The sequence below is a fragment of the Balaenoptera musculus genome, chromosome 4 (assembly GCF_009873245.2).
Source record: "Balaenoptera musculus isolate JJ_BM4_2016_0621 chromosome 4, mBalMus1.pri.v3, whole genome shotgun sequence".
In the NCBI taxonomy this organism is placed as follows: domain Eukaryota; kingdom Metazoa; phylum Chordata; class Mammalia; order Artiodactyla; family Balaenopteridae; genus Balaenoptera; species Balaenoptera musculus.
In genome coordinates, this window is record NC_045788.1 from 84868290 (window position 1) to 84892898 (window position 24609).

The 24609-nt window shown below is 37.6% G+C and overlaps 1 protein-coding gene across 3 annotated transcripts in view; it reads left to right on the forward strand.

Moving 5' to 3' along the window:
* Positions 1 to 24609, forward strand: part of USF3 (upstream transcription factor family member 3) — a 49900-nt gene that overhangs the window by 12706 nt on the left and 12585 nt on the right. Inside the window, exons 2-6 of one of the 3 annotated variants that reach the window (XM_036850116.1) lie at positions 9216 to 9340; positions 10752 to 10816; positions 12492 to 12520; positions 14618 to 14700; positions 22416 to 22512. In XM_036850116.1, the coding sequence (XP_036706011.1) occupies positions 10770 to 10816; positions 12492 to 12520; positions 14618 to 14700; positions 22416 to 22512 (256 nt within the window). In that variant the 5' untranslated portion in view covers positions 9216 to 9340; positions 10752 to 10769. The remainder of the gene's footprint in view (positions 1 to 9215; positions 9341 to 10751; positions 10817 to 12491; positions 12521 to 14617; positions 14701 to 22415; positions 22513 to 24609) is intronic. The other 2 variants (XM_036850115.1, XM_036850117.1) reach the window with 2 other exon arrangements.

Here is a 24609-nt window from a genome sequence, read left to right on the forward strand (position 1 = left end):
GTGCTGTTTAAAATTTTTACAAAGAGCAAGGATTATTTTTGCAACTGAATTAAAAAAAAAAAAGCCTGAAAGCATGGAGTTCTCTTTGAATTTAATTATGATATAGTTTCTGAGCCAGAAGTATCAATATTTGTAGTTTGTATGGGCAAGAGCAAGGAAAAGGTCTAAAAAATGCCGAGCTGTTTACAGTGGTTATTCCTGAAGAGTGCAATTATAGAGCTAAATAACTTTCCCATTTAACTTTATACATTTCTAGACTCTTCAGAAATGATTTTTAAAATAATACTGTATTGAATATTTGGAAGTTGCTAAGAGAGTAGATGTTAAAACTTCTCTTCACAAGAAAAAATTTTGTAACTCTGTGTGGTGATGGATGTTATCTAGACTTATTGTGGTGAGCATTTTGCAATATATGCAAATATCAAATCATTATGTTATATACCTGAAACTAACATAATGTTATATGTCAATTATATCTCAATAAAAACATGTTTTTTATACAAACAGGTTACTTGTGTAGCTTAAAAATAAAAATTTAAAACTGCATTCAGCAAATTACTATGCCCTTGGCTTATTTCTTTTTCTTGAAATATAGTTTCACTCAACTGCACAGTAAAAGCAGGACTTCATTATTTCATATTCCTATATATGTCATAGCATCTCAAGATTGGCATTTATGAAAACTCCATGACTGATTGCACCCAACATGATGGTGGGAGCCAACAGACATCGTTAAAGGACGTAGTATTTCTTTAACGGCAGAGAAAATTAGAACTTCTGATAGCAGTTAGAGAAAGCAGAAGACAACACAGCACACTCATAAACAGTTCCTCAAGTTCCCACCAAGATGGAAAGCAGCTGCTGAAACCACGTGTATAGAGGAAGGATTCTTTTGGGTGTGAAAAGCACCCCTGTGCTATTCCCACTATTAATACATACATGCCAGATTTCAATATTTAATGAGTTGAACCCCGTAGACCAGGTAGGAGGTTATTAACCTAAAATGCTGGAGAAGATAAATGCAAATAGTAGCTCATCTAGCAAAATACAGAGAGCAAAGATGCCTCAAAGCACTAAATAAGATGATAGCGTACGTATATCCAAGATACTAAACATAAATGCTGTAATCACAATTTTGAATGACATGGAGAAATGCCCACCTTAAGTAAAAAACAGAACATAACATTGCCTATGGCCTAACATTTTAATGACTGTGACCCAGACCAAGAATTAATGCTTAATTGTGTTGTAATTTCTGTGGATCATATTCTAGTTCAGTAGTGTAAATCATTTTGATTGGAGAGGACTAAAGATTTATTATAGATCTCTTATAAAGAAATGGAACATATTTTAAAATTGCATATCTACATAGCCACTCTTAAAACATTTTAAGTAATTGTAAAATGCTTAGGAATGCATTCAACAGCAGCAAGACGAATACAGAGATTGAAAAGATCTTTCTCAACCCATGGACAAAGGATGTTTAAGCAATGTGCCGTAAAATATTTTCAGTTAAGACACTTTAATTCCAACTTGAAATTTTTATAAGAATTAGGTTTTTCTCTTCATAGTATCTAAAGACACAATTAAAATTAACCTTTACCACTAAATTGCTTCTTGGTGGGAAGAAAATGCAACTTGCCACTGAAAGTTAAACTAAATCTTCTCTTAAATAAATGCCAGTACTTTTTGGTGGCTTCACATTTTCCCTGTATTAGGGAAATTGGGGATGACTGGTGACTAAGTATAATTTTGAAATTATATGCTGAAAGAAAGCAGATGTACAAAGTGGTGAAAAAGATGAATGGGTAGAGAGTTTCAAATTACCCAAAGAGACTTCTATCAAACAGTTTTTTTTTTTTTTAAAGAAATTCACGTTCTTTTCTTTATTTATTTATGACTGTGTTGAGTCTTCGTTTCTGTGTGAGGGCTTTCTCTAGTTGCGGCAAGTGGGGACCACTCTTCATCGCGGTGCGCGGGCCTCTCACCATCGCGGCGTCTCTTGTTGCGGAGCACAGGCTCCAGACGCACAGGCTCAGTAATTGTGGCTCACGGGCCCAGTTGCTCCGTGGCATGTGGGATCTTCCCAGACCAGGGCTCGAACCCGTGTCCCCTGCATTGGCAGGCAGATTCTCAACCACTGCGCCACCAGGGAAGCCCAAACAGTTTTTTTTAATTTAAGATCTTGATTGAGATATAATTCACATACCATGAAGTTTACCATTTAAAGAGTAATTCAATGGTTTTTAGTATGTTTACGGAGTTGTGCAACCATCACCATTATCTAATTTTAGAACATTTCATCATCCCCCAAAGACCACCACCCCCCCTCCACCTTCCTCATTAGCATTCACTCCCCATCCTTCTCAGCCCCTGGCAACCACTTTCTTTCTCTATGGGTTTACCTGTTATGGACGTTTCTTATAAATGGAATATATAAAGGTCACAATATGTGACATTTTGTGTCAGACTTCTTTCATTTAATGTTTATAATATAAACGATCACCCATGCTGTAGCATGTATCAGTACTTCATGTCTTTTTATTGCTGAATAATATTCCATTGTGTGGATATATCACATTTTATTGTCATTTGAGGACATTTCGCTTGTTCCAACTCTTAAACTATTATGAACATTGCTGCTACAAATATCCATGTACAAGTTTTTGTGTGAACATGTGTTTTCAATTCTCTTGGGTATATACCTAGGTGGAATTGCGGGATTATATGGCAACTCTGTGTTTAACTATTTGAGGAACTGCCAGACTGTTTTCCAAAGTGACCACACCATTTTACATTCCCGCCAGCAATGTATGAGGTAGTAGCACACTTCTGAATATATACATATATTTTTTCCAGCTTTATTGAGGTATGATTGACAAATAAAAATTACATATATTTAAGGTGTATAAAATAATGCTTTGATATAAGTATACATTGTGAAATGATTACCACAGTCAAGCTAATTAACACATCCGTCACCTCACATAGCTACCGTTTGTGGTGAGAACAATTAAGATTTTCTCTCAGCAAATTTCAAATATACAATACCTTATATTAACTGTAGTCACCATGCTGTACATTAGGTCTTCAGAACTTTTTCAGTGTATAACTGATTGTACACTTTGACCATTTCCTCCACCCCCTGGCCCCTGGTAACAACAATTTTACCCTCTGTTACTATGAGTTCGACTTTTTTAGTTTCCACATATAAGTGAGATCATACAGTGTTTGTTTGTCTGTGTCTGGCTTATTTCATTTAGCATAATGTCCTTCAGGCTGATCCATGTTGTTACAAGTGTCAGGATTTCCCTTTTTTTAAGGCCGAATGATATATACATACACATATATATATATCACATACAATATACAAAATAATACATTCATATAGTACAGTATTTTCTTTACCCATTCATCTGTCAATGGACACTTAGGTTGTTTCCATATCTTGGCTACTGTGGATGATGCGGCAATGAATAGAGTACAGAGATTTCTTTGAGATAGTGATTTATTTCCTTTGGATATATACCCAGAAGTGTGATGCTGGAACATATGGTAGTTCTATTTTTAATTTTTTGAGGAACCTCCATGCTGTTTTCCATAATGGCTGTACCAGTTTATGTTCCCACCAACAGTACAAGAGGGTTCCCTTTTCTCCACACCCTCACCAACACTTATCTTTCGACTTTTTGATAATAGCCATTTTAACAGGTGTGAAGTGAGATCTCTTTGTGGTTTTGATTTGCATTTACCTGATGATTAATGATGTTGAGCATCTTTTCACATACCTGTTGGTCATTTGTATGTCTTCTTTGGAAATATATATTCTTCTTTCAATATATATATATATATATATATATATATATATATTTTTATTTTTTATTTTTTATTTTTTATTTTTTATTTTTTGATATGGACCATTTTTAAAGTCTTTATTGAATTTGTTACAGTATTGCTTCTGTTTTAGGTTTTGGTTTTCTGGCCACAAGGCATGTGGGATCTTAGCTCCCCGACCAGGGATCGAGCCTGCACCCCCTGCATTGGAAGGCAAAGTCTTAACCACCAGACTGCCAGGGAAATCCCTGAATATATATTTTTAAAAGAAACTTCAGGGAATTAAGTGGCAGTGACCTCGAAAGAGCCTTTTGAGATGCTGGTAATGTTCTATATATTGATCAGAGTGGTGGTTACATGGTTGTATTCATGTATAAAAATGCATGAGGAGTTCCCTGGTGGCCTAGTGGTTAGGATCACGGGCTTTCGCTGCCGTGGCCTGCAAAAAAGCATGGAGCAGTGAACTTAAGTTAGTGACTTATTGTATGTAAGTTATATTACCAATAAAAAAGAAAAAATATCCTAACTGCATTGTCCTTTTTTCTATTTTACTGTAGACCGGGGGACTTCATTTTACTTCAGGCCAGTGGTGCTAGGCTAGTTTCTTGGATTGCTATTCGAGAACCACTGATTTTAAGATAAAATCTGAACACATTCATTAGGCATAGAAAATTCCTTTACAGTCTGGTCCAGGTTCTCTTTCTGCCCTCCACACCCCTGGCCCTCGGCAGTGAATGTGTGGAGTCCTAACCCCTGGACCACCAGGGAATTCCCTAAATTCGCTTTTAAAAACTTTTTTATTTTTAAAATAATTATAGACTCAAAGGAAGATACAAACAGTACGAAGAGTCCATGTGCTCTTCACCCCGCTTCACCCAAACGTGACATCTTTTATAACTGTAGGACAATACCAAAACCAGGAAGCTGACATTCATTAACCAATCTTCTAATTCATCTTTCACCTTTTAACTTACTTTTTACATTCCCTGTGTTGTCCAGTACAGTAGCCACTAGCCACAAGTAGCTATTTAAATTACTTAAAAATATATAAAATGAAAAATTTAATTCCATGGTCTCGCCCCATTTCAAGCACTTAATAGCCATGTGTGACTAGTGGTGACCATATGGAAAGTGGATTTTCCACTGCACAAAGCTTTTTTGGAAAGCCCTGATCTAGACTGTATTCATCTTTATTTCTGCAATTGCTAGGCAGTGTACGTACTCAATCCATACTTGAACAGTTGAGTCTAGACCTACCCTCTTCTTTTACACATGAAAAAACTTAGGCCCTGGATTATGGTAAATAAAATGGAATATAGCTATTGAGTAGCAAATCTGAGACAGAGCTCAGGTTCACTGGTCTTTCCAAGTGAACCCTAATTTGTAAGCTCACCAATTTGTATCAGTTTTAGAGAAAGGGGTTTTAAAGTAATGTAATACTTTCTAACTTTGGGGTGTATAAGAATCAGCTAGGAAGCTTGTTAGAACTGCATATTCCTGAACCTCTCCCTCCCAAGATTCTGATACATTAGGTCTGGGATGGGGTGTAGGAATCTATATTTTAAACATAAGCTTAATCAAGACTGTGTGGTAATAATATAAGGATAGATCAGAATACAGAGCAACAGAATAGAGAGCCCAGAAATGGAACTGCACTGTTACAGATATTTGACTTTTAACAAAGATGCCATTGAAGAAAGGAAATCTTTTCAAGCAATGGTGTTGGAACAACTAAATATCCATATGAAAAACAAAGAACTTTGACCCCTACCTCATGCCATAAATAATATGGATCATTGACCTAAATATTATAATTAATTAGTAATTAATTTATAATTAATTATAAACTTTCTAGAAGCAACCGTAGGAGAATATCTTTGGGATGGGTAAAGGGTTTTTGGACAGGACACAAAAAGAAATAATCATAAAAGAAAAAATTGATAAGAAAAATTGATGTTATATTTCATCAAGAACTTTTGCTCACCAAAAGGCACAGTTAAGAAAACGCATAGGCAGGGACTTCCCTGGCGGTCCAGTGGTTAAGACTCCTTGTTTCCGGGCTTCCCTGGTGGCGCAGTGGTTGAGAATCTGCCTGCTAATGCAGGGGACACGGGTTCGAGCCCTGGTCTGGGAAGATCCCACATGCCGCGGAGCAACTAGGCCCGTGAGCCACAACTACTGAGCCTGCGCGTCTGGAGCCTGTGCTCCGCAACGAGAGGTCGCGACAGTGAGAGGCCCGCGCACCGCGATGAAGAGTGGCCCCCGCTTGCCGCAGCTAGAGAAAGCCCTCGCACAGAAACGAAGACCCAACACAGCCAAATAAATAAATAAATAAATAAATAATAATTAAAGGTGCTAATAATTTAAAAAAAAAAAAAAAAGACTCCTTGTTTCCTCTGCAGGGGGCGCGGGTTCCATCCCTGGGTGGGGAACTAAGGTCCCACGTGCCCTGAGGTAGGGCCAAAAAATCAATCAATCAAGTCAAATCAAATCAGAGAATCAATGAACTTGAAGAGAGAAAAAAAAGAAAATAAGAAAAAGCATAGGCAAGACACGTAATAGGAGAAAGTATTTGCAAAATGTATTTCAGACAAAGGACAGGTGTCCAGAAGATATGTCAGTTAATAACTCAGAATATATAGACTTCTTATAAATCAATAATAAAAAGATACAGTCCAATTAAAAAACTGGTTAAAGATATGAACAGACAAAAGAAGATCTACAAATGGTCTTAATAGGCACGTAAAAAGCATTCAAGGGAATTCTGTGGCGGTCAAGTGGTTCAGACTCCACGCTTCCACTGCAGGGGGCATGGGCTGGATCCCTGGTTGGGGAACTAAGATCCCGCAAGCTGCATGACGCAGCAAAAAAAAAAAAAAAAAAAAAAAAGCATTCAATATCATTAGTCATGAAGAAGGGCAAATTAAACTAGAATGGGATACTGCTATATACTCACCAGCATGGCTACAATTAACAGGCTGACAAAACCCAGTACTGGCGAGGCTGTGGAGCAACCAGCAATTCTTCTACATCGTGGGCGGTGCGAAACGGTACTACCACTCTGGAGAAAGTGTGACCAATGTTCTTTGTGTTAGGCTTTTTGTGGATAGAATCTTTCATTTCTCTTGGGTAGATACCTAGGAGTGGAACTTCAGGGGACATGATAAACAATTATACTTGTAGGTATTTACCAAGAGAAATGAAAGACTGTATCCACAAAGAGACTTACACAGCAGTGTTCTTGGGTAGCAGCTTTATTCATAGTAGCCAAAACATGGAAGCAATCCAGGTGTCTGTGAACAGAAAAATGAATGAACAAATTGGGTTGTAAATTCACACACAATTATATATTCGTACTCAGGAGTAAAGAGGAACAAACTACAAATGAATTTTAACAACATGTTGAGTAAAAGTTTGAAACAGTAGCATTCTCAGTTAATACATTATAAAGCTCTGTGGTGAAAAAAATGAGAAGGCTGGTCACCTCTCTGGGAGTAGGGGGAAGGGACTGATTAGGAAGGGTCATGAGAGAACTTTCTCTGATGATAATAATGTTCCGTACCTTGCTAGGGGTTGTGTCACACAGGTGTATGCATTTGTCAGAACTCTCTGAATGTTACACTAAAATCTGTGCATTTTACTAATATGTAAGCTTTACCCTGAGGGGGAAAAATAGTTTTAAAAGATGTGATTTTGATGCAGGTGATCCGAAGGCCACACTGAGAACCACTGGGCTTGACTAATTTCAGAAATAATTCTTTCTTACTGTGAAAAATAATAATACATAGATTACTAATGTAACGTTTGGACAATTTTCAAAAATTCATGGCACTTTAAATACTTTAAAGGGTATATTTGTATTTAGTTACATAAATATTGTATTAAAAGTGCCATTTCCTTATTAGTAGGTTAATTAATAAGTGGACAAGGATTTATGACAATATTATATAGTTCTTCATTCCAGTAAATGTTCTTTTTCAGTGTCAGGAATGCAATTTTAATATCAGGAGGTAATGGACATGGAAATGATTTTGCACTGAATTAGATTAATTGAATTGGTTAAAATGTGCTTTGAGATGGATATTTATAGTGACATTTGGTAAACTGGATGATTTTGATTTGCCGTTATATTCCTCTTTCAGTAAACTACTGGCTTTCACCACAGTGAAGTTTATTGAATGTGTTTACTTATGTGATAGGCCTCTAGTGTCATTTACTTTAAGATTCTAGCTGTTAAAAAAAATTAAAACTTTTACTTCATGTATCTTAATTGTAACATGAATCTGCAAACTTGCAAAAGGGCTACAGGGGAACAACTGGAACTGTGATATTAATGACCAAATGCTGACTCATGTGGGTATGAGGCAAATCTGACCTTACTGGTTTATAGGTAAAATTATCTGGTCAACTCTCATACCACATCCCAAACAATCTCTCCTACAGTAGAGTATTGGTCAGGTCCCTGAAATTTCACCAAGATATCTGCCTGTGCTTTCAAATTGTCCTGATAAGAACCACCTGGGGGCACTCATTAAATTTCAGGTCCCTCCCTCAGAGATTTGAATTCCTTCCTTAAAGACTGATTCAGTGGGTCTGGGATGGGCTGAGAATCTGTATTTTTAAGCTAGTACCTTCAGGTTATCAGGAATGTTTAGGAAATATTGTCCTAAAGAGAAGCTGAGTTTGTCCAAAAAAAAAAAAAAAAGAAAAGAAAAAGAAAAAAATCACCCAGAGACCTTGTTGAAAATACGGATTCCTGGGCCCTACCTAACACTTCTCATTTGTCTGGGATGAAGTCCCCATATATCTGCTTTTTATTTTTGGCCATGCTGCAAGGCTTGTGGGCTCTTCGTTCCCCGACCAGGGACTGAACCCAGGCCCTGGCAGTGAAAGCGCCGAGTGCTAACCACTGGATCACCAGGGAACCACCCCCCCCATATTTGCATTTTTTTAAGAGCACAGACAATGCGCAGATCCGAGGGCTGTCTTCCTGGTGCCTTAGTGGTAGGTCCTTGAGTAGATTTTCAGTCTTTTGCACAAGAGAGAATGGGGAAGTAAGAGATTGAAGGAAAGATAATTTTAGAATTGAGGACAGCGGAGGGCAAGGAAAACTGAGCATGCATGAGAAAGGGGAGAATCACCTCCTGGAGACTGTCCAATGGCTGCTGTGCTACCATCTTTGTGCAGGGTGGAGCACTCACAACCCACGGGGAAGTGACTTTTGAAAGCAACCAGGTTCATTAACTTTTGAGAGGTGGGGAGAATTCAGGATCATCCTGTATGCCACGGAAAATCTGCCTGCCTGCTCTAGGTTGCTAGTCCTTGTTTTCCATGCTGCTAATGGAAACCTATAAACATTCACTGATTTTTCTCTTGTGTAGTAAGAAGAAAACATAACTTATAGACCATCTTCTGGCAGAAGATGATAGATTTGGATCAGAAACGGGAGGCGTTGGAAGCCAGGAATCAAAAGTGAAGAAATTCTGCAAGCCCTTGGGTGAGAAAGGTGACAGGGATTGATTTATTTACTTACGTGTCCCACATTGTCATTCTATGGTTATCTAATGTGAACTTGTTTTTTAGGCTGATCTGGACCTTCATAAATGTTAGGGAGAAGGTGGAATAAGCTGCTGGAAATGGGTCTAGAGCACACATTTCTCCTCAGGCTGCTTCAGTTAGTACTTTTCTGTCAGCACCTTGTCTGCATCTACTTCTCCTTCTTTCCCAGGACCCTTCTCCCTCCTTTCTAGAGCTAAAGCCTTAACCTGAAATACCTCATTAATATCCATGACTAATGTTGATTAAATTCTTACTACAGCTAGGCACCATGCTGTTGTCCTCTCCCTGCATTATTTCATCATTCCTTTCTTGAAACAGCCCAATAATCTAGATACTGTGATTATGATCCACTTTCGAGATGAAGCATCTGAGGTTCCAAGACGTTACATAACTTGCCCAGGACCTCACATCTGGGAAATGGCAGAACCAGATTTTAAACTCACACTGACTTCGGTTCCTTACTTGCTGCCTTCTTTCTCTCTCAAAGAGAAAATAGGAAACTGCTCTTGCAACCTCCTCCAGTGTATCAGAACAGGTATCCCAACTTGACAGACCTCTTTTGAAAAGTTGTCAATCCCTGGGATTTAAAAGCATTAGGGTTGTCATTACAAAATTCTTAAAAATCAGAAAAGAGAAAGAAGTCACCTATAATATTCCTGGCCTTATATAACTGTGATTAATATTTTAATGTATTTGCTTTCAGGCTTTTTTGGCATAGGTGTATATTTCCATATTGTACATATATTCTTTAGTATCATGATATTTTAAATATAAATAGAATTTTCATACTCAAACTCAGATTTTAATGATTCTCAAGTGGTAATGTTTAAGACTTCTAGCAGTTTGAAATGAAAGAAGCCTGGCAAATGAGTGAATGAATAAATGAATGAATGCTTGCTTCCATGTATGGAATATTATATATTTGTGTACTTGTCACTTTTGTTTTTTCTGCGTTCAGAGAGGAGGACCATTGTTTTAAATTTTGTATCATGAACAAAGAACATACTCTCCCAACTCAAGTGTGTTTTACCTGTCTTTCTAGGTCTTGCTCAAATCTACACCCCCTTTAGGCTTTTCTTGATTTCCAAACCTATAATGACCTTTCTCTCCTCCAATCTTCTCAAGCACTTTCTGGCTATACCTCACATTTGATATTCACCATGTTCTCTACCTGCTGGTTATAATATTTTTTTGTCCTATCTTCTTATACTTATCTATAACACCTAATCCAGTGCTTTTTCATGATGTCACTTTTATTTCTTAGCATCTTGGTATTCAAACCAAATTGCTATTAATCAGTTTCTCCAAGATACTAGAATGCCTTTAGACTTTCTGACATGTCTTTCCATGCCTTGTAGGTTCCTATCACTGTAACCATGCCAGAAATGACAGAGAATGAGACTCCTACAAAAAAGCAGCACAGGTATGAAGACACAGTCCAAAAATAATATAGTTTGGCAGATAAGAGGCAGAATTAGTCCCCACTTTGCTAAATAGGTAGTCCTTTAGGGGACTTTCATTTGGATGCCTAGAAAACCATTACTCTTCAAAAATAGGTGTGGATAAATATAAATAGATTTACTGAAAGGGGTACATAATTAAAACTTACCTGTCCTTTAAATTCTGCTAGCAGTGTAAGAAATAAAATGACTATCAGTAGTTAAAATAGTATAATACCTAATCTATGCTAAATGTTTAGTTTCTCCTGAAATTTTTACTTGCGTTCAATATTAGTCTTTGTGGTGGATACTAAGTTCACTTAGGCTGCAGTCAGTTTGAATAGACATTTTGTGACATTACAAACCATTAATGCCAATATGCACATTAGTACAATATTAGTTCTGGTTCTTTGTATAATACCTCCTTCAAAATTTCTAGCATTTTGGGCGATGTTTCTGCTTAGAATTGCATGGCCAATGCTTCCATTATTAAATATTAAAATCATTATTTTCTTTCCTTACCAAATAGCTGTTAAAGAATTCTTATGTATTGAGTAATTGTACATAAAAGGGAAAATTGGTGTTTTTAGTACATTAGCTTTTAAGAAAATGTAAGAGTTTGGATAACCTAAGGTACATAAATGCAAAAGATGGCTCAGATGCCAGTTGTTAGTGCATGAGTGCTAGTGACTACCACACTTCCCTCCCTGGGGATTACAAGGTTCTTCTGTACCATTGCTTGTCTTCTGTACATACTCATCCCTACCCCTGGCCAGGTGCCAGAGCAAACATCAGAAATCACCTACAGGGACTTTCCTGGTGGCACAGTGGTTAAGAATCCACCTGCCAATGCAGGGGACATGGGTTCAAGCCCTGGTCTGGGAAGATCCCACATGCCCCAGAGCAACTAAGCCTGTGTGCCACAACTACTGAAGCCCGTGCACCTAGAGCCCGTGCTCCACAACAAGAGAAGCCACTGCAATGAGAAGCCCACGCACTGCAACAAAGAGTAGCCCCCGCTCACCGCAACTAGAAAAAGCCTGCGTGCAGCAATGAAGACCCAACGCAGACAAAAATAAATAAATAAAAATAAAATAAATTTATAAAAAAAAAGAAATCACCGACAGTTGACCCTTGAACAGCGTGTAGTTAGGGGTATAGCCAGACCTCCTATTCACAGTTCTCCATATCCTCGGTTCCATATCCATGGATTCAACCAACTGCAGATCCTGTGGTACTGTAGTATTTACAATTGAAGAAAATACAAGTATAAGTGGATCCGTGTAGTTCAAACCCATGTAGTTCAAGGGGCAGCTGTACTTGGCACATCACTTAGAGAGCTGACTAGCCCCTTAAGTACATTTTTCAAATAGGTAAGATTTTCAATGATTGACTTACTTCCCAACCAATGACTTCTGGGTATGGAAAAATGGAGAATTGTAGTTACTTTGAGAAATTGTGAATTCTAAGTTTATATTGATGTATCTGCAGTTAGGTTTTTATACCGTAATATATTATTAAGAAAATTTTCCTTCAAATGGCTTCTCATTGATACAACAAATACAAATTCATAAAATTAATTTTTATGGCTCTCAAAATATAAAGTAAAATGTTTTCCTATTATTTTCATGTTCCTTTTATCTGTACTTTTTGTTTCAGAAAGAAAAATCGGGAGACACACAATGCAGGTAGAAACAGCAATTTAAGTTTTATTTGTTAGCATTTTTTGCATTCAAAATGAAATTATACTGCAGTTGATTATGTTTTATGTTATAAGCACAGAATCATTATTACATTTTAGGAAAGTGTTCCTTTATTGTTTGGGTTATTTTTTTTTTTGCATTTTTTATATTGAAGTATAGTTGTGCAATGTTATATAAATTACAGGTGTATGACATGGTGATTCAAACTTTTAAAGGTTATATTCCATTTATAGTTATTATAAAATATTGACTGTATTCCCTGTGTTGTACAATATACCCTTGTATCTTATTTATTTTATACAAAATAATTTGTTCTATATTGTTTTTAGTTGACAAAATACTCCCTAAGTCTCATGAAGATGGCTTATCATTTTCTGATTCACAGTCCATTAAATAATTTAAGGATTAATATACCCCTGGTGCTAGTGTTTTAAGTGATTTCACCCGCTGAGGAATTCCAGAAATACTCTTCCTGAAAAGAGTGAAGCGTATGTACCTCTGCAGAAATTCTAGAGTGGGCTAGCTGCCTACAGGAGTAGGGAAGAAATGGGGAGCAGGCTGTAGATCTTAAAGGTACTTGAAATGTGAACGGTCTTAAATTAAGCTGTGGAGTTCTCAATTATAAGAAGAAATGTAGAAAAAAATATTTGATTTTTATCTCAAACATCAAAATTATAGGCCACAGCCAGGTAAACATTTATAGAAGTAATTGTGCATACGTTGACAATTTGGTACATTTTTAACATTTTATTTTCCATCAGGGACTACAGTCAGATCTAAAAATATATATTTTAGACTCAATTTCTATTACTCTATAAATAATCTCTTCCCTTCCCTAAGGAAAGGACCCTGGGGAAAACTTTATCTATGGAAAGATGTGTTGAACACTGGTAGGACATTGCTGTTTCTCAGAATGGGAGTTTACTACCTTTGAATTCCCTTTTATCACTGTGGATAGAGTCTTAATGTTGTTGTTCTTGTTGTTTTATCTACACACATTAAAAAATATGCTCTTAGATAACAGCAAATACTATTGTTAGAGAATTCAGAAGAAAGGTGAGCTATACTTTATTGCTTTGTGGTTTTTTTTTTTTTGGCCACATCAATAAATCTAATTTTTTTGGCCATATGAACTAAATCTTTTTATTGGAATCAAATGTCACATGGGACCATAAATATGTCCTGATGGTAATTTATTAAGAGAGAGTAAATGGATGTCATTGAAAGGATGTTCTTACTGCTAGATTATGAAGCAAAAAGTATATATTTTGAAAAACAAGACCTACTTATGCTATATCTGAAAGATCATCCTCTTAGAAGCGCTGAAGTCCTTTGTTAAATGGAAGGTTTTAGAAAACTAACAGAAAGTAGACTGATTTTTCTATTTACAGTGTCTTATAGAAAAACTATTTAGATCATCTCTTGTATCTTCTTGCCCCTTTCATACAACTTTTAAAGTTGTAGCACGTAAGCCTGGAACATTTCTCAGTTAATTGAGAAGTTGTCAGTTGTTCAGCTTCTTAGATGGGCCAAAGTGAACAGCACAGACCCCATAGAAAAAAATAAACCAGTGCCTTTTCTTGTCTATTTTAAGTCACAACTAATAGCCGTTTCTATTCCAAAAATGCCTTCTAGTCAGCCTAAAAGGTGTGTTAAAGTTCTTCAATCTGTCTAGAAAGGTCTAACTTGCCCATTTGCTATAAAGAAGCAGCTTTCTAGTAACATAGCTAGTGGGTTCTTGTAATTTAGTTATCGTTAAAATCTCTAATAATTACTTGAAATATAATAATGGCCTAAGAGTAATGTAGTATTAGCACTTTGTGTTTATAATTTGAATTTAATTATTATAGATTCCATTATTTTAAATCCTAATAAATGGTATGGCTTATATTGATTTCCATAACACTAGACCTAGAATATGACATTCTTAGAAATCTTATTGTAGTTATTTGTACTCAGTAGATACTATTTGATAAGACTTTCTTAGGGATTTCTTTACCTAAAATTTCTTTACCCAGGGAGAATGAGACACTTTGGCAGTAGTACTGTAAGGTGTGATAAATGAATTTTTCCTCTATCTAGTGGAGAGGCATAGAAAGAAGAAAATCAATGCTGGGATAAACAGAATAGGAGAGCTGATCCCATGCTCCCCTGCGCTGAAACAGGTAAGAAATCCACTCATACTTTCACCAATTGCTTGTGATCAGATAATTCCCTAAGTTGTTTCTGTGCTCAGAATGATTATTTTTGTTCCCTGTCATTAATGGTTTTTTAGAGTTAATAATTGCCTCATTGTTTTTCATTTGCTCAATTTTCTATATACCTGCCTATCTTTAATTCTTTCCACACCTCCAACAGTCTCTTACTACAGTTTCTATATGGTCAAATTGCCACATAATTTCCATTTTCCCTATTTTTCCTTTGAACCTTTACTTCTGGAACCCTCTACCCTTCCTTTTCAATCTCAATTAGTTGGTTTCTTTCAACTCTTCTGTTTTTTTTTAAAATTAATTAATTAATTAATTAATTATTTTTTTGGCTGTGTTGGGTCTTTGTTTCTGTGCGAGGGCTTTCTCTAGTTGCGGCCAGCGGGGGCCACTCTTCATCGCGGTGCGCGGGCCTCTCACTATCGCGGCCTCTCTTGTTGCGGAGCACAGGCTCCAGACGCGCAGGCTCAGTAGTTGTGGCTCACAGGCCCAGTTGCTCCGCAGCATGTGGGATCTTCCCAGACCAGGGCTTGAACCCATGTCCCCTGCATTGGCAGGCAGATTCTCAACCACTGCGCCACCAGGGAAGCCCAACTCTTCTGTTTTTAATTTCAGCTCTTATATTTTTAATTTCCAAGTCTTTTTTTCTTATTCTCTTTGTTCCTTTTCATACATGACTTTTTTTATGGATATAATATCATCTCAGCTTTGAGAATATTATATAGGGTTTTGGTTTTTTTAAATGTTTCTTCTGTTTTCTATATTGTCTTTGTTTCTTCTGATTTCCTTTTCCTCTCCTCTGTTTTGATGTTTTGTCTTTCTTTTTGGAGACATTCCTTAATGTTTAACGATACTTAGCTGTTTTTTTCATGTTTGAGAACGAGGCATTAAAAAGCTGATGGAACAGGGTTGTGGTTTGGTGGTCCTGTCTAGTGACTGGCTAGTGAGCTGATGTTGCTGTTATTGTTGCTGAACTAAACAATATCAGTATTTGTAGATTTCTTCTTTTGGGGTTAGCTAGTAATTTTTATTTTCCGGAGAAGGATCCTTCAGCACCCTACCTAGGAGTGGGAATGGTGGGAAAAGAACTATAAGGTTCATTGCCATTCTTCTGGGAGCTGGGATGGGGAAGGGGTGCTGGAGAGTCTCATGCTTTAGAAGGCAGGATTTTACTTTACCTCCCTGTTTTCGTTTAGGAGCCTCATCTTGTCCACTTCTGTGCCAAGTAAGTATCCTTGAGGCTGAAATCTTCTGGTTCAAATTTCACAGAAAATAAACTTGTCTCCTGTGGTTGGGGAAGAGGGGAAGTCATCCAGCTGCATAGGATGTGTGTGTGTGTGTGTGTGTGTGTGTGTGGTTCTTATTACTGCAAAAGAAGAATATTTCTATCAGTCCCCTCAGTTTTAACCCATGCCTCACCCCACCTTCTGGGGTAGCTGGAGCTTCCCAGTCCCAAACCATCCCAGGCTTTTGGTGGGGAGGGCCAGATCAATGTGTTCACTTAACAACACTGTCTCCCTCAGCAAGGTCTTACAATTCAGTTTCTTTTCATTCTCCCCTACAAGATGGTACCTAGTCTTGCATAAATGTGTTTTTTAGTCTTTTTAAAAAGGTACTTTCTGTTTCCTTAACACACAAGCAAACTTAAGGGCAGGTACTATGTCTTCTGATTGTTTTTCTTTCTCCACATATCAATGTGTAGTAGCTGCTCACTAAGCACTGGTGTTTGCCCAATAAAATGTTCCTCCCCTTGGCTTTTATTCCTACAAGTTTCTCTGAAAGGAAACCATAATCATTTCTCTTTCTTGGTGTCCTAGAATGTGCAGTGGAAGTCAGTATTTGGTCTCCAGAAGCTGAATAGATTTAGATTTTCTTAACTATTGCCACATGTCCCCACCCCCATCTGCAGTAGAGAAGCAGTAGGTGGGCATTATCAGGTTCTGCCTTTGTCTCGACATTTGCTTTAAGAAAGGACACTATCTTAGTTTCTTTCTCTAAAGTACAGTGTTTCCTGGGTTATACTGGATTTCTGATGGGACCCAGCCTAAGGGACCCAAAATTGTAACTTGCTGAACCAAAACCCTAAATCACCGACTCCTACATGAAGAGAGCTATCGGATAAAGTACTGGAGATATTTAATAGTGTAAATACTGGGTAGAACTTAAACATTCACTGTAACATTTTTAAAAGCTGAAGAATAAAAAAACCAGAATTCCTCTTTCATAGCTTAAGTATTTATCATTAATAGACTGGTAAACAAAATAAATACAGCCTTTAGAAAGTATAGCATAGATATAGATATATACACACACATATCACATCTTATTTATCCATTCATCTATTGATGAGGACTTAGGTTGTTTCCATATCTTGGCTATTGTATATAATGCTGCAATGAACATAGGGATGCATATATCTTTGGGAATTAGTGTTTTTGTTTTCTTTGGATAAATATCCAGGAGTGGAATTGCTTGATTGTATGGTCATTCTATGTTTAATTTTTTGAGGAGTCTCCATACTGTTTTCCATAGTGACTGTACCAATTTACATTTTCACCAACAGGACGTGAAGGTTCCCTTTTCTTCACATCCTCGCCAACACTTCTTATTTGTTGTTTTTGGGTTTTGTTTGTTTGTTTTTTTCTGTTTTTTAAAATTATTTATTTATTTATTTGGTTGCTCCAGGTCTTAGTTGCGGCACACAGGATCTTCGTTGTGGCATGCGTGATCTTTAGTTGCGGCATGCATACTCTTAGTTGTGGCATGCATGCGGGATCTAGTTCCCCAACCAGGGATCAAACCCAGGCCCCTGCATTGGGAGCATGGAGTTTTACCCACTGGACTACCAGGGAAGTCCCTGTTGTCTTTTTGATAACAGACATTCTGAAAGGTGGGAGGTGATATCTCACTGTAGTTTTGATTTGCATTTCCCTCCTGATAATGATGTTGAGCATCTTTTCATGTGCCTGTTGGCCATCTGCATTTCCTCTTTGGAAAAATGTCTGTTCAGATCCTCTGCCCATTTTTTAATTGGGTTGTTTGGTTTTTGATATTTAGTTGTATGAGTTCTTTGTATATTTGGATATTAACTCCTTATTGGATATATCGTTTGCAAATATCTTCTCCCATTCAGTAGGCAGCCTTTTTGTTCTGTTGATAGTTTCATTCACTGTGCAGTAGGTGGGCATTATCAGGTTCTGCCTTTGTCTCAACTTTTGCTTTATGAAAGGACACTGTCTTAGTTTTTGTTTGATGTAGTCCCTTTTGTTTATTTTTGCTATTGTTTCCCTTGCCTGAGGAGACAGATCCAAAAAAATATTGCTACGATTTATGTCTGAGTGTTCTGCCTATATTTTCTTCCAGGAGTTTTATGGTTTTCAGTCTTACATTTAGGTCTTTAATCCATTTTGAGTTTATTTTTGTATATGGTCTGAGAAAATGTTTTAATTTCATTCTCTTACATGTAGCTGTCCAGTTTTCCCAGCACCACCTAATGAAGAGATTGTCTTTTCCCCCAAAGTATCCTTGCCTCCTTTGTCATAGATTAATTGGCCATAAGGGCATAGGTTTATTTCTGGGCTGTCTATTCTATTTCATTGCTCTATGTGTCTGTTTTTATGACAGTACCATACTGTTTGTTTATTTGGGTTTTTTTGCCGTGCCGCACGGCATGTGGGATCTTACTTCCCTGACCAGGGATCGAACCCACATCCCCTGCATTGGAAGCACGGAGTCTTAACCACTGGACCACCAGGAAAGTCCCAGTACCATACTGTTTTGATTACTGTAGCTTTGTAGTATAATTTGAAATCACGCATGATACCTCCAGCTTTGTTCTTCTTTTTCAAGATTGTTCTGGTTATTTGGGGTCTTTTGTGTTTCCATACAAATATTGAAATTATTTGTTCTAGTTCTGTGAAAAAAGCCATTGGTATTTTGATAGGGATTGCATTGAATCTATAGATTGCCTTGGGTAGTATGCTCATTTTAATAATATTAGTCCTTCCAATCCATGAGCACAAAAATTACAGGCCAGTATCACTGATGAACATAGATGCAAAAATCCTCAACAAAATGTTAGCAAGTTGAATTCAATAGTACATTAAAAGGATCATAAACAATGGTCAAGAAGGATTTATCCCTGGGATGCAAGGATGGTTCACTATCTGCAGAGCAATCAGTGTGTTACACCATATTAACAAATTGAAGAATAAAAATCATATAATCATCTCAATAGATGCAGAAAAAGCTTTTGACAAAATTCAACATCCACTTAAGATAAAAACTCTCAACAAAGTGGGTTTAGAGAAAACATACCTCAGCATAATAAAGCCATATATGACAGCCCACAGCTACTATCATACTCAATGGTAAGAAGCTGCCACTCTTGCCACTTTTACTCTTCATAGTACTGGAAGTGCTAGCCACAGAAATCAGATAAGAAAAGCAAATAGAAAGAATCCAAATTGGAAAGGAAGAAGTAAAACTGTCACTGTTTGCAGATGACATGGTACTCTTCATAGAAAATCCTAATGATGCCACCAGGAAACTACTAGAACTCATTAATGAACTTAGTAAAGTTGCAGGATACAAATTAATATACAGAAAGCTGTTACGTTTCTATACACTAACAGCATACTATCTGAAAAAGAAATTAAGAAGACAATCCCATTTACAGTCGTATCAAAAAGAATAAAATACCTAGGAATAAATCTAACTAAGGAGGTAAAAGACCTGTACTTGGAAAATTATAAGACACTGATGAAGGAAATTAAAGACAACACAAACAGATGGAAAGATATACCATGCTCAGGATTCGAAGATCCATAAAATGACCATACCATCCAAGATATACAAATATATTTTTTAAATTAATTAATTAATTTTAATTTTGGCTGCACTGGGTCTTTGTTGCTGCACATGGGCTTTCTCTAGTTGCGGCAAATGGGGGGTACTCTTTGTTGCAGTGCGCAGGCTTCTCACTGCGGTGGCTTCTCTTGTTGTGGAGCACGGGCTCTAGGCATGCGGGCTTCAGTAGTTGTGGCACGTGGACTCTAGAGCGCAGGCTCAGTAGTTGTGGCACACGGGCTTAGTTGCTCCACGGCACGTAGGATCTTCCCCGACCAGGGATCGAACCCGTTTCTGTGCATTGGCAGGCGGATTCTTAACCACGCACCACCAGGGAAGTCCCCAAAATATATTTTTGAAAATTAAAACAAAATAATGTAACATACTTAAAATTTTTTTTGTTGAAGTACAGATGACTTACAATGTTGTGACAATCTCTGCTGTATAGCAAAGTGACTCAGTTATACACATATATACATTCTTTTTTTTTTTAATATTCTTTTCCATTATGTTTTATCCCAGGAGATTGGATATAGTTCCCTGTGCTGTACAGTAGGACCTTATTGTTTATCCATTCTAAATGTAATAGTTTGCATCTACCAACCCCAAACTCCCAGTCCATCCCTCTCCCTCCCCGCCTCCCCCTTGGCAACTACAAGTCTGATCTCTATGTCTGTGAGTCTGTTTCTGTTTTGTGGATAGGTTCATTTGTGCTGTATTTTAGATTCCACATATAAGTGATATCACATGGTATTTTTCTTTCTCTTTTTGACTTACTTCAATTAGTATGATAATCTCTAGTTGCATCCATGTAACATACTGTTTATAGTATCCTTCTACCTGGGTTTTTTAAAAAAGATTTATATATATATGTATATATATATATACTTATACATATATATGTATATATGTATTGGCATAGAATATTTCTGGAAAGATACATAAGTAACTTACAGTTGTTGACTCCAGAAAGGGGTTTGGAGGGCTAAAGTCAAAAGGAATGTACTTTTCATTATATATCTCTTCATATTATTTACATTTTTTTTTTGCCATATGCATATATTATATTTTCAATTTTAAAAATTTAAGTAAAGAATACAGGAACTTTGACATAAAATACGATCTTTTTGAGAAAGCTTAGGAATGGAATATATTGGGAGCATGACACCAAAACTCAATCAAGTGACATTGTTATCTCAACCTACTATTTAGAATAGTTTGTAGTTGTGGTTGACAGAGTAAAGAATAACATTAAAATCTAAAATCTTTCCATGGTCTTGAAGGCTCTCTCTGGCCTCTCTCCTCCCACTGTTCCCAATATACTTGACTCTAGTCTCACTCACTTCCTTACTATTCCTCCAACATGTCAAACTCAGCCCCGCCTAAGGACCTTTGTCCTTGGTGATCCTGATACCTGAGCCTTCTTCCTCCACATATCCACAGAGCATGATTTCTTGTACTCCCTTCAGATTTTTGCTTAAATATCACCTTACAGAGAGGCCTTCCCCAACCTCCCTATATGAAATAGATTGTAGCAGAATGTCTTGGTCAGTTTGGGTTGCTATAAGAAAATTACCATAGACTGGGCGGCTTAAATAACAGAAATGTATTTCTCACAGTTCTGGAGGCTGGAAGTCCAAGATCAAGGTGTCAGCGGGTTCGGTTCTTGATGTGGGCTTTCTTCTTGGTTGTGTCCTCACATGACAGAGAGAATGATCACCTCTCTTATGTCTTTTCTTCTAAGGGCAGTGATCTCATCCATGAGGGATCTACCCTCATGACCTAATTACCTCCCAAAGGCCCCACCTTCAAATACCATCACATCAGGGATTAGGGTTTCAACATGAATTGTAGGGGGACACACACATTCAGTCCACAACACAGAGTAACCTCTGCCATCTCTCTGGCCCCCTCCTTACCCTACTTTACTATTATTTTTTTAATATCTTACAGTTTTATTTGTCAATTATACCTCAATAAAGCTGAGCAAATAAGGAGTAACAATATAGTTCTTCTAAAGAGTCCAAGAAATAATGCATTTGAAGTACTTAACATAGGACCTGACACACAGTAGCTACAAGAAACTAACAATTATTAAGCACTTTCCATACCCCACTAACTGTGTTCTCAGAGTGTTATATGCTCTCTCTATATTAAAGACTTTAATCCTTATCACATCCTTCAAGGTACGTACTTTTATTATCCCCATTTTACAAATGAAAAACTGAGGTTTAGAAAGACTAACTTTCCCAAGTTATAGAAATGCTAAGTGGGGGAATCTGTGCTCCCATCCATTATGCCCTTCTGTGATCTGGAATAATAAAGCACACAGTAAATATCATAGTAAGAGGGGAATAATACCTACCGTCTAGCCAAGGAAATATAGAGTGCCAGAACAGAGAGGCCCAGGGAAGAGTTCCTAGATAAAGATGCATCTACTCAACCTGGACCGGGCAAGGGAGGTGACTAGATTAACAGAGAGTGAAGTACCCTACCTGATTTTTCTTCATAATATTTATCACCACCTGATTTTATTTATAAATATAAATAGATATTAATATATAATAGTTCCTCATAAATAAATAATATTCCTCAAGGTCAGGAACTTTGTCCCTTTTGTTTATTACATCCCCAGTGCCTAGAACAGAGCCTCAATAAATACTTACTAAATGAAAGAGGAACAGTAGAAGTTTTGAATATGGTGGCAGTTTTAAATTTTGAAAAGGTACGTATCACATATATGTGATAAAACCAAAGCTTTAACTTTCTTCTGGCAAATTCTTACCCTTCAGTGAAACTTTTAAATGGTTGATTTTCTTTGGCAGAGCAAGAATATGATCCTGGACCAAGCCTTTAAGTATATAACAGAATTGAAAAGGCAAAACGATGAACTCCTGCTTAACGGAGGAAACAATGAACAAGGTAAAGATTTTAAGATTCTCGCTTTCTGTTGTTTTTTCAGTGTTCAGGCCTTTGTGTCACAGTGCAACTTATATTAGGATACAGAAGGCTTTTTTGCCCCAACACATTAAGATCATGCATTGGGTGGGCCTGTGAGAATAGTGTTGCAAATAAATTCAACCTAGTTGACCTCTTTTTCCCCCTTCTTTGAGCAACTCTAACCTTGTTAGAGGTTACACAATTTTGATTTTTTACTCTTCTTGTACTTCATGTTTGCTAAACTCATGATGCAAATAATACTGGATCTCCTTCCTTCCAGGTGGATCTTCCAGCTAGGGGAATCCCATAAGAGGATGCAGCGGGAGTCCTGCTCAGTGTAACTTAAAACAGATAAAGATATGCCTGTGCCAGGACTTAACTAGGAGTTAACTCAGAAGGCCAAAACATTCAGTTCATAATTGTTTATACTGCATGTAATGTGTGCATGAGACTGCCTGGTCATTTAATGACATTTGATCTTTAGAGGTGACTTTTTTATGCTATCAGATGAGTTCTCTTTTCCCATTTGCATTGGAGAGAAGGTTTCCTTGTAACAGCTAAAAAGAAAAATACCCCAGGCAAGTAGAAAGCTCCGAGTCGTAGGCCAGTTTGAACTGTCTTTTATTTATGTCTCTGACAAGAGCAGAGAGAATCTCCTTTGACAACTCAGTAGGTCACCTTAAAAGGAGACAAACCTCAGAATTTGCTGATGTGGGAGCAATGCTGGGCTGTGTTTATTGTAAGAAGTGAGAAGGATGCTGGAAAGCACATCCAGAAGGTGGGCATTCTGAATTCTTGTTTACTTTCAGTTAGCTGACAACTTACCCCTCCCCTCAGTCAGCTGTCTTTTATGGTCCAGGTCCTGTTTTATGGTGCTGTCAGGCAATTAGATACATAATCAATATTTGGTAAGCATTTTGAGGCACCCACAAAAGGGATAGTAGAGTGATGGATAGACTTTTCTAATGAGGGCTCCTCTGGTTTCACAGCCCAGCATCTGAGGCAATCGAGTTACCCTAGGGAAAAGGGAAACTTGAAGAAATACAAGTTGCAGGCGGTTCAGGAGGAGCTGAACAGCCAGGCCAGGGGTTGGGGCAGCACCCGAGGCCCCTTAAGTCCGACCGTGTTGTCATCGCGGTCATGATGCTTTCTTTGGTTCTTTTTTGTATCTGCTCTCGCTTCTCTTCCCAGCAGCTTCCTCCACATACTCACTGCCCACATGACAGTCTTGCACAGTGGCCACAGCAGTGGCCTTGGGAGTCAGGCCCACCTGGCTTTGAGTCTCGGCTTCCTTTGCTCACTCAGTACCTTTGGCCAGTTACTTAACCTCTCCAAGTGTCAGTTTCCCTGTCTTAAAATGAGGATAATCATAGCATCCATCTAGTCGACTTTAGGCAAATTATATAGCTACTCTGAACCTGTTTCTTACAGCTAAAAGTGATGATGACAAAGGTGGTTGTCCCATCTCGTGGTTGTTATGAGGATTAAAAGAGATAACACAGGTAAAGCACTTAGAGTAAAGCGCAGCACAAGAGTAAATGCTTGATAAATGTTATCTGTTGTTGTTGTTGTTATTATTGTTATTATCAGTAAATGAGACAGGGAATGAAAAGTGCCAGGCATATAGTAAGTGCACAATAAGTGAGAACAATCTTCTTTATTATTTGGTCCATGATAATTGTCCTTTAATTTCTAATGTCCATAGCACATTGGCATCTTTCTTCTGTGGCTCTTTCTTTAAATAGCTGAGAAAAACAATCAGATAGTCTCAGCTCCTCCTTGTTGGAACAGAACTTGTTACTTCAGGCTACCTTGTAAGGTATTGGCCTTGAGGATCGGCTGCCTTTGCTGGAGGGAATGGGGAGAACACCTACTGTGGCAAGGCAGGTGGGGATGTATAGGGTCCCAGAGCATACATACCAACAGCCAAGGCTGACCCTTAGTATCCATGGTTGAGGCTGTCTCCTTTAAAACAGTGTAGGGCATCACGGACGTCTTCATTACTCACTAGCATACACACATTGGCCCTACCAAGGAAAAAGCAAGTTTCACTGTTGGTGCTTTCTTCAGCACTCTCCC